At 43.6% G+C, this 16,434-nt stretch overlaps 1 protein-coding gene across 2 annotated transcripts in view; it reads right to left on the bottom strand.

Annotated features, from left to right (window-relative positions):
• The window catches only part of PAX5 (paired box 5), a 251,331-nt gene that overhangs the window by 63,020 nt on the left and 171,877 nt on the right, over positions 1-16,434 (bottom strand). For both annotated transcript variants that reach the window (XM_029056299.1, XM_029056300.1), the window contains one exon: positions 676-777. In XM_029056299.1, the coding sequence (XP_028912132.1) occupies positions 676-777 (102 nt within the window). The remainder of the gene's footprint in view (positions 1-675; positions 778-16,434) is intronic.

Here is a 16,434-nt window from a genome sequence, read left to right as displayed (position 1 = left end):
TAACTGAGGGACTCAAGGACTTAAAGTAAAATTTAAGTAAATATAACACATTATTCATTGAAATCACATCACAATAATCCCGGTTTTCAAGGCTACCGATATCCATCGATACAGAGTGAGTGTATTACTGTCGTATTAAGGCTGCTTTCATCTAAATAAAGTCCCTGAGATGCTTTCCTCCTTTCAAAAAGCTGGCACGAACAGAAAAAAGAAGAGTAAACTTGAAGAAGATGCGCTGGCTATTAATTTGCTCCATGTAAAAGACATTTACTAACAGATAAATGTCCAAATCAACCAGCGCAACTTCCGATCTGCTCCCTCTCCTGGGCAAATTTTCATAAACCCCTCAAATTGAATAAAGGAATTTAAAGACAAAGGTCAGAAAGGGGGTTTCTGATCATTCTACTTGGCCCTATAGGATTCATCCAACCATTCTGCAGGAGGATAAGCATCCTGAATAACTTGCTTTTGCAGCTGAAAGACTGTATTAGCCTCCTCGTGTTGCAGAGACAGAGCGAAGCATTTATTCATTTTCATCTCTTTTACATCTGTTCTTGAGTTTGTTTCAGGCTGGCTTTTCTTTTCATACCGTAATTCTGTCTGCCGCCGGCATCCACATACAACAACTAGCAATCACTTTGCTTGCCTAGGAAACGCTGCATTTTGAAAACTCACCAGGCACCATTCCTGTCAGCGTTGGAGCAGAGTAGCTGCCCTGTCCAGCAGGGGGGACGTGGGGAGGGTATCCTGGGAGGGTTGTGCTTGCCAAATCACGACCTGAAGAATCAAACCAACAAATCACCATGTGAGCATTCACAACCACTAGACATGTTTTTACATTTCCCTGAACACTCAGAACACAGGCCAAGCATTTGTCATAACTGTACTGTGAATACCAAAGTGGGCTTTGTTCCCCCAAGTCTTAGCTCGGCAGGAAGGGAAGACACTTTTCTTCTTTATAAGCTGCCAGAAAGCCAAGATAAAGGGAAATAGCACAAGAAAAAGCGTGCAGCTCTGTACCTCGGCCATGATTAAAGTAATAATAATAATAATAATTGAAAAACCTTGCACCAACCATTTCTGGGACAGATATTAGTATTTTAATGCTCGGGGTTCAAATGAGATCAAATCTGGTTGAAATAATTTTTTAACTGTGATCAAGGGAACAGATGCACGTGTGCTTTTGAGTGCATGTTTGGAGGGCAGAGCACTCTCCCTCTCCCAGTATGCGTTTTAATAATAATAATGATAATAACAATTGTGGTATTTAAGTGCTTACTACGTTCCAGACACTGTATGAAGCGCTGGGGTAGATACCAATTAATCAGGTTTATTTGCTGGTCTTTACGTAGGCTCTTTCTACCTCTGGGGATTGTGATTCGTTTACGTACATCCTACCAAGATAGGCGTAGGTGGTGTCGTCAAGGTTTGACGTCAGGACTTTCTTGAAATAAAATGAATGATAATAAGACCGGCTATCCTGTCCATGGCTCACGAGGACGCAGCACTGTACTCTCAGGGGCGCTCAGAGAGGAAAGATTCCTCACCAAGGCACCTCCATCCTGACTTGCCTCTCACCACCCTGGCAGGACAGAGAAAAGCAGCCGCAGCCTGACCCCATCTCCGTAACACCTAAGGAAGACCGTGGTGGCCGCCGCTGTAGGCACTGTGAATTCTGAGCTGCGAGGTGCCAGAAATTCTGCTCCTCTAGACACGTTACCCTACTGAGCATTTGTTTTTGTCTCTAGGTTATCTTAGTGCTTTTGTTTCATCTCTCCCTATGTGCCTGTCCCCAATCCCCTCTCCCCGTTATTATTACTAGATTGTGAGCCCCTCAGAGACAGGGCCTTGGTCTAATTCCTACCTGTGTATTCCTTCCCAACACTTAGCACAGTGAGCTGCACACAATAAGCACTTAATATTATTATCACTACCTTTACTAAAATCCCTTGGAAAGAACTGTCCACATTACTGCCCTCTCCACACCATCACAACACCCCTCTTTGAAGCGAGGTGCGGCGATATCTAAGCCATAGCGAAGCAGCAGCAACCTTGTTGACATCTGACTCCCGGTTCGCCCACAATCTCACCCTGGACTTGGTGCCCAAAAGGTGCCGAGCATCCCATTTCAGGATGTCACATAAAATCTTTGTACTGCGCATGAGGTAGAGGACACATTCTCCCCAACTGAAGTACCGCAGTGACGTCTCTAGGCCAACTTCAAATGGCAGTAATACCCGGTATCTTTGCCACGATTTTCCCCACAGAGCACAAAAACACTTGACATGTTCTTCAATCAATTTTCATACCATTCTTCAGGAAATGGAGGGGCCATATACCAATCACTCTACCTATTTTACAATTGATGAAGCTAAAGCACCGAGAAGAGAAGCAACCTGATGAATGTCATAACACATCACTGTCAGCATTAGCTCTCCTAGTGTACTGTCAAATTTCTGAATCCCACCATACCTTCGATGCACAAACAACCCAATATATTACTCACCCCCCTTCAAAGCCTTACTGAAGACACATCTCCTCCAAGAGGCCTCACCAGACAAAGCCTTTCCTTTCCTCTTCTCCCATTCCCTTCTGTGTCGCCCTGACTTGCTCCCTTTGTTCTTCCCCCCTCCCAAGCCCCACAGCACTTAGGTACACAGATGTAATTTATTTATCTGTATTGATTTCTGTCTCCCCTCCTTTGGTCTGTAAGCTCACTGTGGGCAGGGACTCTGTTTATTGTTGGATTGTACTCTCCCAAGTGCTTATTAATAATGTTGGCATTTGTTAAGCGCTTACTATGTGCAGAGCACTGTTCTAAGCGCTGGGGGAGATACAGGGTAATCAGGTTGTCCCACATGGGGCTCACAGTCTCAATCCCTATTTTACAGATGAGGGAACTGAGGCACAGAGAAGTTAAGTGACTCGCCCACAGTCACACAGCTGACAAGTGGGAGAGCCGGGATTCAAACCCATGACCTCTGACTCCCAAGCCCGTGCTCTTTCCACTGAGCCACGCTGCTCCTCCATTATAGTGCTCTGCACACAGTACGCGCTCAATAAATATGATTGATTGAATGAATGAATGAAATAATAAACTAAAATGGCATTCAGACCCAACAAGCAAGTACAAAGGGTGATATTTTATTAGACCTCAAAGCTTCATACTTAAACCAAATTGTCTTTCAGGTTAATGAGAGCTATACCTTCTAGAGAATGAACAGGTCCATGTCTGGAGTGGAGACTTCACTGTTTAACCGATGAAAGGCTAGGGACCTGAACAGAGTAACTCCTATTCATAAATCGACCAACAGCATTTATAGAGCACCTAAGATTAGACCTCTTGACCTATTGCCTGAAAGACTGCAGATCATACCCTGGAAGCAGAAAACAATGAAATTATCTGACACACCCTTTATTATTCCACAAGTCATTAACTGAGATGTTATTCTATGCTAAAACATAACAGCCTAGCCTATGTACAAGAAGAATATCTTTATGATATATGCCCCCAGATTACCCATTCCAAGTGGTTAAATAGATGCACCGAAATATTAGAATTCCAAGAATAACAGACATTTACTAAAATTATCTATTAATACTAGATATTTTCCTATGGTTCAAATCAGAAATTATTTTCACTGTAAACCATTAAGTGTTTGGTAACGCACATAAGGTCCTTTAGATCGTAAGTTCATCGTGGGAAGAGAATGTGTCTGTTATACCGCTATACTATGCTCTTTCAAGAATTTAGTACAGTGCTCTGCACACAGTAAGCCCTCAATAAATACGATTGACTGATTGCATATAGATTAACTCAGTAATTGGTTAAGTCTGCAAAGGGCAAGGTAAATTTGTTGAAAAGACTTTTCTAATGGAAAATTCCCCTGGTAACCTGAATTCGCATAGGGAAAAAAAAATCTAACTTTCATCTCCAAACCAAAATACTATAGCAACATCTTGGAATGTTCTCCAGTGAAACAGACCCACCATAGATCTGTGTCACAGGACAACACGATCATCATGATACAGCTTCAAAACACTGAGCCCTCGGCGACTGCATGGCTCTCTGAGGCTCCATTTAGTACTGCTTTATTTTACTTCAATTACTTTAATTCTGGAGTCAGTACAGGACTTCTGAAGAACTACTAAAGGGGCTGAGCTTATTTACATTGAAGAGACAAAGGATGAAAGTTGACAATAATAATATCCAGACAGAAGAGCAGCACTGAATAACCATAGGATCTTATGAGTCGATGCAGGCTTGTAAGACACTGTAACAATTACCGGGGCAAGAAGAATGCTGAGCTGGGTGCATTCTCTCTGAACATTACTCCTCATAGAGAAATGCAGAGAAGAGTAGACCAGGCTCCATCTGAATGGTGAGGAGGAAGGAGGAGAAGAAGGGGGCAAAGGTTTACATGGGGTAAAGGTTTCACCCCTTTCCCCAAGGGCTAAAAGGGTACAGCTCCAAATGCATAGGTGAAGCAGAAGGGAGGGCAAGTAGGGGAAATGAGAGCTTAGTCAAGGAAGGCCTCTTTTAGCTCCACTGAGAAGTACGGCAGCAGGGAAAACTGTAGAAATAATCGAGTAGGGAATTTATCATCAAATATTATCTCAGCCATGAAAACCAGAGCTGAGAATAGGCAAAGAGAACCGCATAGCCAAATGTCTTTATTCAGGAAACCAGGAAGAGGTTATTGCAGGGAGTCATAAGACCGCGAGGAGCATCGGTAGAAACAGATTGGCTTGGCCAAAGGGCGAGTCGATCTCTTTTGGAACAGAAAGCTGAACCTGTTGATGAAAAGGAGGCTAGGATCTGACACGTAAAGGCAAAATCAGAAGATCAACCAGAAGGGTAAAGTGAATTCCTTTGTCTCTTCCCAAGACAGCAGAGAAGGAAAGCCCCCAGAACATTTGTACCGTGAAGCCAGGCCAGCCAGAGACCAGGAAGGAATGAGTGTTCACCCAGGATTTAGGCACTGTTAGCGAGGGCTTTCTTCTTTGGTGTTGGGAAGTTTGAGCTAAAAAACTGAATTCTCCATAAAATATCACCCTTGACATTGCATCCATCTTAAGAGGCTGACCCATTCATATCTAACACCAACAAATTCACATAAATTATGTAAAAATACATTCTCTAAAGTATTTTCCCTGTCCCTTAGTCTTTGGGGGCACATCCCTTGACTGTTCGTAATTTCCAGGGCATGTAATTCTGGTGATTGTTCTGAGCACTTAGCAACAGTTGAAAGGGCATCAGAAGATTCTTTGGGGGAATTTGATGTAGCTTGGTGAAAAATGCATTTCAGGCACTAGTGGCCAGGAACGATTCACGTGATCGGATTTGCAAAATGGAAAAAGGGAACATTATAACTTTGGGAAAAATTCTCAAAACACTAGGCAAGGCGGAAAGGAAAAAAAAGAAAAAAAACCTATCAAAATGGATCATCTAGCTACACCAGTCTGGAAGTGGCTCGCAAAATTCTGTGGTTATTTTTTAAAGGGAAAATGAAGAAAACTCCCACAGTATTTACAACGTAAAATTGAAACCATCTTCAACCTAAAGGACCTTTCAGTATTAAGGATCCCCAAAATACGAACTTAGGTACCCAGAAACGATGCCTCCCTCTCTTACCTCTCCAAACACAGTCTCTGTCTTCACTGGACCCATCGACCTGCGATATGTATATATCTCTGCTGCCCCCCCCATACTGCTTTTAAATCCACCCTTCACCACCCTACACCCACATAATCAAGCTTCTGGGCCAGGAAATATTTTTGGGGATGACTCCCCTGGTTCCTTCGGGATCTAAAGCAGAATTTAAGCTTCCTCCGCTCTACTGCCGACACAGTCTCCGGGTTGGAGGGGTTATATTCTACTCCGACACCAAGGTTGCAGTGGAGATGCCGCGCTGGGGCCTAAGAAGGAAATCAATGGAGGGTTTCCTCAAACCCTCAACAGCATCTTGTATGTTCTCTAGGCATTACAAAGAAACTCTTGCCATGCACACGGTCCCCTTCATGCTTGTCTCACGTGAGAGGCATAAGTGCACTTGCCCTGTACACACTGGTGTGGGCCCAAGAAAGGTGGTAACCCCTATATAATTTTATATCTATAAAAGATCCTTCCATCCCAAACACTGCCAAAGCTCTTTACAAACGATATGCAATTATATACAACAATCACTGGGCCCATGACTGAAATTCAGTCATTTCCATGTTAAGTAGGGGCTTTCCTATCTGGAAGAGTAATGCTATCAATTTTTATAAAGTTAATCCAGGTGCCCTGATTTGCATTCCATTTTCTTACACTTGCATGTAGAAATCAGGTGGCCCTATCCGCGAGGATGTAAGAAAATAAAATTAATTCATTTATGCCTTTTATAATATGCAAAGTACAACATTCAGGACTTGACACCCTGAAAAAACTGATTTTTAAACCACAGGTGGAAGGTGTAGATCTTTCATCTATCTACTGATCAGCATGGCCTAGGGGAAGGAGCATGGGCCTGGGAGTCAGAGGAGCTGGGTTCCAATCCCCGACTCATCACTTGCCTGGCTTGCCAAGTAGAGATGTATTGAAGGCAAGAGGAAATGCGAGACTGCGGAGAGGGAGAGAGATCAGGGCTGGAGATGGAGATTTAGTCTACTTCTAATAGCGTGTAGGATTTAGTCTATATCTAGTACTACATCATGGTAAGTTGTAAATCCTTTCCCTCAAGGAGCTTACAATCTAGCAGGAGAGACTGGAGACTGACCATAAAACAATTTATAGGCAGACCAAGGAAAAAGGAAAACTGGATTTGTAGATGATTAAGTGCTCAAATATCAGGCGATAAAAGGTAATATATATAAAAGTTCTACAGACGGAAGTGAGCACGTAAGAGCTTGTTGGCACAGAAGTGCTGAGGTGGTATTTGGGGGAGATGTGACCCAGGGAAAAAAAATATATCGATTAAGGACAGTCTCCTAGAGGAGATTTGACTTCCGAAGGTCTTTGAAGATGGGGAGAGCTGCGGTCTGATAAATTTGAAGTTGGAGGGCACTCTAGATAGGAGGAGAGGCCTAAGCCAAGGGTTGGAGGTGGGGGAGGCGAGAATGAGGCACACTCGGTAGGTGAGGTTGAGAAGAATGAAAAGGGTGTGTCGGAATGTAGTGGGAGAAAAGAGTGGTTAGATAAGAGGGAGAGACCTGATAGACGGACAAAGTCAAAGTAAGGAGTTTCTGCTCGATGCAGCGTGAGTGGGTAATCTCAAAGGCCTCTGAAGAATGAGGAATGTGCAAAGAATAAAGTTTTAGCAAAATGATCCAGGCAACAGAGAGAGGCTGGGCTGGAGGCAGGAAGACCAGTGAGCAGGCTGATACATTAGTCAAGCTGGGTGGACCAGTGTGGTGGCTGTTTAGATCGAAAGGAAGGGGTGGATATGGGAAATGTTGTAGAGGAAGAGGGCACCAGATTCAGCAACCGACTGAATATCCGAGTTGAAAGAGGGAGGAGTCAAGGATAACGTCAATGCCACGAGTTTCGGTGACAGGACGGATGGTGGCGTTGTCGACTGTGATGGGAAAGTTTAGGAGGGAAGATGTGAAATTCAGTTTTAGACATATTGAGCAGAGAGGGAGGAGTCGACGGAGAGTGAGAGGTGGAAGGAGGCATTAAGGGAGGGGAGAAGATTGGGAGGGGAGAGGAAATGGAGTCAGAGTTGAAGAGTTGGCCGAAATCTCTTCTCGAGAGACAGGTGGGAAGGAGAAAAGGAGGAACTGATTTTAGCTTAGTGAGAAGGTGAAAGAGGAACAATGGAAAGTTCATGCCAAATGCTTTCTATTTCAACAATAAAGTACTTGGTGAGACAATCAGGCGTACTTTGGAAGGGTAGTGGGGTCACTGGAGACTTCGGGAAGGAGTAATAACGAAGAAAAGATGTTGGAGGAAGGAGATGTTCACTAATAACAATTTTATCTGAAACAGAACTGGTCTATCTGCTTAGACATTTGTTTTACAACACCGATGCCTCTATTGGTTTCAAAAACTCGAGGGTTTCTATAGATGGCATGTTATCGTTGGCCTAATAGTAAATTATTCCATATAGCTATATGTAGGGACTTGGAGGCCCTTAGCAAGGTTACGCTCTAAATCATCCCACCGATCAAACATGACCTTCCTACAGGCATATGCTGTTAGTAACTGCCTGCCACGTTGCTAATGTTTTGACTAAATGTCTTTTCTGAAGGTCTAAGTGATACAAAGGTGAAAAACCAGGTTGCCTTAGGTGTACGCTTCTAAAATTGCACAATTCTCTCCCTGAAAGTGACAGAGCGCTCATCGTGGCAACAGACAAGCAGTGAACTTGGTCTGGGTTAAGAAAAAGTCCTAGTGTGATGGCAGGAAGGGTAGCCCTCGTGGGGTCGAGTCAGGAAGGGATTGTGCCATCCGTCCCCACCCCCCGAGCCTTTACTTTCTGCTGTGTCTTTGGTCACCAGCAGCCACGGCCCTGCCTCTCATCTTTTACTCCACTCCGACTCTGGCACCTGCTTCAGTGGCTGGCCACCCCCCTTCCCCCACAAAGCCCACTCTACCACCACAGCCATCACCACCACCGGCCCCCCGACCCGCCATTCTCCCTCCCGGAAATGGGCCGCTGGCATTCTGGTTGGAATTTGTATTTTACTTTCAACACTGTAGTCAAGCAACAGCTCAACGATAACTTAACTGAGGCACTGGAAATACCAACTTGGCTTTCCTAAGGAAAGAGAGTTTTCAGCACCAAAGACAATATCTGTTTCGATTAAAACCCTCAGAACCCAAGAATGGAATAGGACATGAGTGAAATTCAAGGATTCATGTGTGGTAGAAGATGGAAGAGGAAAGCGATTGATTTTAGGGAACCTTCGGTAGTTCATTAAAATAGGTGTCAGCACCACTATACCACAGTGGATACCACCTGCCAAATTCCTGTGAATACCCCCAGACTCTTGTGCCCTTGGTTCTTAAACATGATTTGATCCTCCATCATCACAAGCAAAGGTTAAACGTGCTAAAGTTCCCGCAATTATGTGATTTACATTCCTTTAACGAAAGCATAAGGGTTAGATCTGGGCAAATTTTGATGTGGATCATCAACAAGCATTGGTATGCAGGGAATTACATGATAAAAACAATACTTCTACTTTGCCTTTAGCTCTCCAACTCCTAAATTAGAATCTTAAAACATTTTCTAAAATACAGTATTAGTTCATTGATTTCCACATTAGCTCTGTGAGGGGGGAAGGAGGAATTTCTACAAAAGGAAAACAGCAAAGCAAATAATCCAAGGCTAATAGTGAAACGGATTCGATCACCGCAAAATACAAACCCTAGAGAAGACAACCGGCCTTAAGACGCTAGATGCAAATAACGTGCTTTCTAGTACCTCAGACGTCTAGTACCAAAACTGCAACTCCACCAGGTTCTGTGGTCTGCTTTTAAGATCGCTATTCACACCTCTCTAGCTAAAGAAAATATCGCTATCAGAATTCCTGGAATTAGAGGCTCACAGCCAAGTTAGTAAGGACGAGTTCCAGTTTAGTCTTTCATTACTCTACGGAAAACTGGATAACGTGTCACCATTTGTGTAATGAAAGCCTACGGAGAGGAGGGAATGGCAACTCTACGTGGACGTGAAACTCCACAGTATTTGTCACCAAATTCACCTTGGGGGGAAAGGATTCTAACTTGACTAGTTTAACTCTACCTGGAAAATGTCATTTCCTTAAATCACAGCTATTTGTTTAAGATGTAGGCCATGCTTCCTATAAGACGGAATCATTTTCAGATGATCAAAGATTTGTTCCGGTATATGGATGTGAGATAGATAAATATCCCGTTATTGCATCAGAAGGTAGAATCTCTGGGCTGGAAAGCAGATTTTTAAGTTAACTAGCTTCTAGTGGGAATTCTGTTTCTTTTGCTCTAGTGATCTCCTAGTCCAGCTCTAATTCACCCATAAATTTTCTGTTTTATCTGGAGTCAGCTTTCATTTCACCTAAAATCCACTTCACTTCTTCCAAGAGTCTGCCTGGCAATTTAATATATCCAATAGAACATCAATAAACTACAGACTGGTTTGGCAGGTCAGGTTTTTCATTGCCTTGTGGGGAATCATAGGCTGTCCTGGATGAGAGTGCAGGCTCTGAAATACCTTCACCAAAGAAAGTAGAACCAGTCACCGCCATTTCTCATAAGTTATGTCGGATGGAGAAAGGGGATCGTTTTTCCATTCACGTGGAGGGGAAAACCCTCCAACAAACCTGGGGTGTTATCGAGATCTCTTCTTATAGTTAGCTTTGGTAAGTGAGTCGGGGTTGGTTTCATCCATTTCTCTATCACTGTCTTCGTGAATAAATGTGTAAGAGCACGCCACTAAAATATCAGTCCTACTTAGTAAGCTAGAACGAATTACAAGCGGCGTTATTAAGCTTCCTGGTTTCAAGATGATCAACCGTAGCATCTAATGGTGATGATTGTCATTCACTCAATCAATGGTATTTATTGAGCGCTTACTGTACCCAGAGCTCTAAACTAAGCTCTTGGAATGACACATTGGTCCAGTCTCGAAGACTTCAGGGCCGAGAATGTGCACCAAGGAATCGATTGGAGCGCTAGTGGTTTGTGAAGTAATGGTAACGATAACAATTCGTGGTATATGTTAAGTGCTTCCGATGAGTCAGGCGCCGTTTTAAGTGCCGGGGTAGGTAGAAGGTAATCAGTTCGGACACAGTCCCTGCTCCTCACGGGTTCACGGTCTAAGTATGAGGGAGAACAGGGATTGACTCCCCATTTTACAGATGAGGAAACTGAAGCACAGAGACGTTAAGTAACTTACCCAAGGTCACAGAGCAGCCAGGTGGCAGGGTCAGGATTAGAACCTAGGTCCTCTCACTCCCAGGCCCGTGCTCTTTCCACTAGGCCCTACGGCTCTTACTCACTGTTAATATTACTACCATTCCCGCTCTCCCACTCACTCCCTGCTGCCAGCCATGTTCCCGCTGGAGAAGAAGGTGCAACAAGCAATAATCGGGCAGGGGTGCAGTGCACTGTGACGGGAATGCAAGAATTTTACACACAAAAATCATATATGGCCACAGTGCCTGTGTTGTGGCCGGGCAGCACAGACAGGCCGGCCATCGCCAGGGTAGGATTTCTGCTAAGCCTATCCCCGAGATGGGACACCTTAAATGCTTCTTCGGTCCCGGTTCCGACCCATGGCCTAGCTCCAGCAGGCTTTCCCCTACTTCTGGCTGTTTCACACCCCACACTGTGGTGACATGCGAGGTAAGCAAACACTGACCATGCTGTTCACTTCCACACAATATGGTTCTGCACTTTCTACAGGAAATATTCTACATTCTTTCTTCTGGGACATTCATTGAGAGTAGTAGCCAAAGTCCAAATATCCTAATTTCATGGTTAGGATGAAGGCACAGGTTCTGCACCTCCCTCCCCCAACCTCAATCCCCTCTCCCACCTAGTGCAGCACAGGACAGCCTCCGCTCCCTCCCCACCTAGGGGCAAATTGGGAAGGAGTAGTTCTCAAGTCTGGCAGTGGTTCAAGAATACATCAATCATCTGTATTCATCGAGTGCCAGAAATGCCTGGCAGTGCCTAGCACACAGTTAAGTGCTTAACAAATACCGTAATTATTATTATGATGATGATGATTAAACTGTTTTGCAAATAACTTTGTCTTTGACCTACTAAACTAGAAGTGGTTATGGTGGTAAAGAGATTGCAAGAAGATTAAGGGAAGCAGTGTTGCCTAGTGGATAGAGCACAAGCCTGGGAGTCAGGGGGACCATGGCTCTAATCCTGGCTCCTCCGCTTGTCTGCTGTGTGACCTTAGGCAAGTCACTTCACTTCTCTGTGACCCAGAGAAATGGGGATTAAGACTGTGAGCCCTATGTGGGATGGGGGCTGTGTCCCACCCTGAGCAACCTGTATCTACCCCAGCAGTTAGTACAGTACCTGGCACATAGTACGTGCTTCGCAAATACCATAAAAAAATTAAGCTAAGCACAGAACTTTCAATAATCGAAGACGGTTGTGGTTTTGCTAACATTTTCCCCACTATTTATAGCATGGCCTTCCAGTTAAGAAAATATCCTGTCTTTCCTGTTGTACTCCCTTCTACCAATCCACCATTAACTTCCCCCATCAAGAACCAGGCTTCCCACACTGTAGCCCCGCGGTTTCCCTCCTGACAAACCGCCAATGGCTCTCTGTTACTATCCAGTGACATTTACACTCAATTCTTCTATAACCTGGGTTTTCAATATGTCTCTTGGCTAGAACTCTGTTGAGGAATCAGGGGACACTCCCCTAAGAAAGCAAGCCCGCAAGGCCAGATCTCCCTTTACTGTTGGAATAAACCGTTTGTGTGCAGGTGTGTGTATGAATGCACATGCATCGGGTCCAGAGTGAGTACTACAACCAGTTTTCCTTAGCCCCTGTGTTATAGGAAAACTGGATATAGAATTCTTGATTATGGGCTTCAAGATCCTCAGCCAATTGCTTCCCCCCATCTTGCTGCCCTCTTTCCTGCTAGCCCCTCCCAAAAACCCTGCTCATTCTCCCCCCAGTCATTCCCCTCTTGCCTTCAATCCATTGCGCATATCATTCTTTCTCCTAGAGTGCACACCCTCACCTCTACTTCAAAAACGTCCCTCCCACAACGTCCTACTAAAAACCTACTCTCTACACGAAGCTTTTTCTGATGAAACCTTCTTCAATCCCTACCCTGTCGCACCCCCCAGTTCAGCTACTCAGTCTTGTCTTACGCTGTCGAGTCGTCTCCGACCCACAGCGGCTCCAGGGACACATCTCCCCCAGAACGTCCCACCTCCATCTGCAATCACTCTGGTAGTGGATCCATAGAGTTCTCTTGGGAAGAATACGGAAGTGGTTTACCATTGCCTTCTTCCACTCAGTAAACTTGAGTCTCTGCCCTCGACTCTCTCCCGTGTCGCTGCTGCCCAGCACAGGTGAGTTTTGACTTGTAGCAAATTGCCTTCCACTCGCTAGCCGCTGCCCAAGCTAGGGCATGGGTAGGCCTCTCCTTGACTCTCCCTCACATAGCCGAGACTGGTAGAGTACCGGAAGCTCTCCGGGTGCAATTCTGAGAAGGGGTGAGCTACTCAATAGTAATGTATAATTCAATATATCCACCCATAATTTCTAGAAAGTCAAATTTCTAGAAATTTGACACCCTTTACCTCCTCCCAAAACTAAAAGACAATCCCCTTGGGCCCCAGAAGGCCTTGTCACCGATATGAAATTTGGTTGGTACATTTGAACCAATTCGTGATATGAGATTAACAAATTCTGGCCAACCAAGAAACTTCTGTTGTATAATAAATTTGATAAAAAACCATGAAGCTTATTTATATTGTTTTCTCCAGAGAAGATAAGTAAACACATCTGTCTGGTAAAAGAGCTGAAACAAATGTGGAGGATGAAGTACAATAAAATAAAGCCAATTATCTTCACAGCAACTGGCATACTTCCACACACATTAGTTAACATCTTTAAGGAACTGGGGATTTACTAAATATTGGTCTCCGTTCAGGAGGCAGTACTTCTGGATATATGTCATTTCACCAGGGGACTTTTATCTCAAGAATGTATTATGTGAGAACTAAAAATACCGAGTACGATAATATTCCAAACTCAGAGCCTTTCTAAACCAACCCTACAACCTTCTCACTGTGAGGGGGAGAGAAGCATAGCAGCTTATAGGGCTCTGGTAACCCACAGATTTTAGTGATGCTCAGGATCCAATTTAAAGATTCCAACGAAGCCAGTCCAACTGTTCCTAAAATGGCCCTCAAAAATCTCAGGTGGGTCTTCAGGTGGTTGGGACTCTGAAAGACCGTTAGAGTTTCCGGGTGAGCAGGTCAATTCTCCCTATGAGTATTTTCTCCTCTGTAAACATCTAAATCCCTATAATGAGAGGCCCTTTCCTCCAACCTTCCACATGGATGTAATCTCTTGTGCCCTCAACTGAGTGGATTCGATAACGAATATAAAACATAGGGACTGCTGCCAGGGTGGGTGGAGGGAATCTATTTCAACAATGACCAAATCCAAGGGAGTTGGTTTCCACAAGAGGCACGGCTATAATCATCAGGGGAAAATCTCAAACCGATGGGCTTCAGGGGCCCCGTTTGGTACGCACCTTTACTCTGTGATTCACGTCTATTTCTGCCTTTCAAGTTCAAAGATGACAATTCTGGCAGTAAAATCTTCTCCATGTGTGCGAGCATATCCAGAAAGACCAATGCTCAGCTAACAATCCATTCTACACTGAGTGGACATGAAGACTGTCTCTTCAATCAATCGATCGATGCTATCTGCCGAGCAGTGAGACGAGCACTGTACTAAGGGCTTGAGGGCGTACAATAGAGCAGACACGTTCCTTGCCCACAACGTGCCACAGTAATGCATCCATTACTGTTTCCTAGCCTGCCTCTTGCTATCTGGTTAGAGAGATCAATTATTGTCCTGCTTGCTACGTTACAGACTGGTCTGTTGTCATTACAGTCTTCCTACCGTTTTCAGAATATTCTTCGTTAAACCTTTAAAACGTTCATTCTGCCCTCCCTGCTAATCACACCCCCAGGTCCTCACCAGAGACAGTCTGTGTAGCCTTTTTTTTTTATTTTACTCTATTACGATATTTGTTACGTGCTTACTATATGTCAAGCACTGCTCTAAGTGCTGGGGCTGATATAAGTTGATCGGGTTGGACGCGGTACCAGTCCCACGTGGGGCTCACAGTCTAAGTAGGAGGGAGAACAGGTATCTGATTCCCATTTCACAGCTGAGGAAACTGAGGCCAGAAAAGTTAAGTGACTTGCTTAAGGTCACACAGCAAGCAAGTTGGCAGAGCCTTGAATCTCTTCTGCCTCGGTATCCTAGTCTTATCGTGCATGTCCATTCACTTGATCTGTCTGGCACGGCGCAGGTATTCCTAGTATCAGAATTATAAGGAACTTCAAGGTGTTGATGACGCACTGCTGGCTTTGCTATAAATAGCTCTTTAATTTCAGAGTCATTCTGATGTCATCTAAGAGTCAGTCCTGCTACCTGTACTCACAGTCTTACGCCTGCCTGATAGACGATATCTCATAGAAATACCTCTTCGTTGTTTAGATTGGTAAAGGAAATGAAGAGGCATAACCGGATGTGAATTTAAATCAGAGACTATTATAATGTACTCGGTTAACGTCCACATTATTCTATAACTCTCAGGTTAATCTGAGAAATAATAATGATATGAAGAATTATTTTCCTCCTCAGGTCAAATAGCATCCAAAAAAAAAATATTTTCAGGGTCTAGGCCTGGCTGTAAAAATGGGAAGAGAGCGGTGGGGAGGGAGGAGTGAGAGGAGAGAAAATGGAGAGTTTGGGGGGTGAGGAAGGAGGCTGAGTAGTGTTTGGTAGTTTAAAAACAGTCTTTCTTAGATTAGGTATTTTCTCTCCTGCTATTGACTACTGATGTATATTTAATAGCTAAAGTATGTTTTTCATCTCTCCCACTAAAAGAGGTACTGGACCTCTGATCACGTGAATTCCATAGGAAAAAAAAAAAAAAAAAAAGCCCTGAGCTGAATCAGAAAATGAGTATTGTTCTGAAAAATTTGTAGTGGGCATTTTCAGCTTTGCATTCGGTGTTGAGCTTACAGAACCCATTCCTTGCGATTCTAAATGATTTTTCTAAACAGTCTTGAAGCATTTCTTCACGGAAAAGAAATAAGTTGAACGATTCTAGATAAGGAATAAAATCCATATGAATATGTAAAAGATCTCTGAGATACTGTATCCTCTTTGCGTGTTTAAATTCATTCTTTCAGTTGGTAGAGCTTCTAATAGATTTTAAATAATGTAAATTTCAAAAACTGTATTTAAGTGATAGATTATTGGAGTAATGTTCATGAATTCAATTTAATTTCCAAGCACATCTTCATTTCATTTTTTCCTGGAAAAAATTATTGATATCACTCCAAATTGAGTCCAATATTTTATTGATGGCACATAATGAATTTTCAAATAAATAAATAAAATTAATCTACTTGGGTTCATTCTATAACTCCTACAACTAATGGAATATTATCACATCTCGGGTAAATCATGTGTGGCTTTCTCATACAGTTATATTTCCCAGGGACTGACTCGCTTAATATTATCAGCGGTAGATATGTTCAGTGATCCCGGTGCCTTTTCACCTAATTCGATTTTTGCCATTTCAGGTGCACGTATGTGGCTTTTCCTATCTTTTTTCCAAAAAGATAGTTACAGAGGAGAAAATTTTAGGTAAACGCATGATAGAGCATATGCCCTCTCATATGTTTTTCCAATCTCCTTCTAAGAAGACATGCTCTATTTATCGTATGCTTACC

Source organism: Ornithorhynchus anatinus, chromosome X5 (assembly GCF_004115215.2).
Source record: "Ornithorhynchus anatinus isolate Pmale09 chromosome X5, mOrnAna1.pri.v4, whole genome shotgun sequence".
In the NCBI taxonomy this organism is placed as follows: Eukaryota; Metazoa; Chordata; class Mammalia; order Monotremata; family Ornithorhynchidae; genus Ornithorhynchus; species Ornithorhynchus anatinus.
The sequence above is the reverse complement of the archived record's forward strand: the minus strand, read 5'-3'. Positions and strand labels throughout refer to the sequence as shown.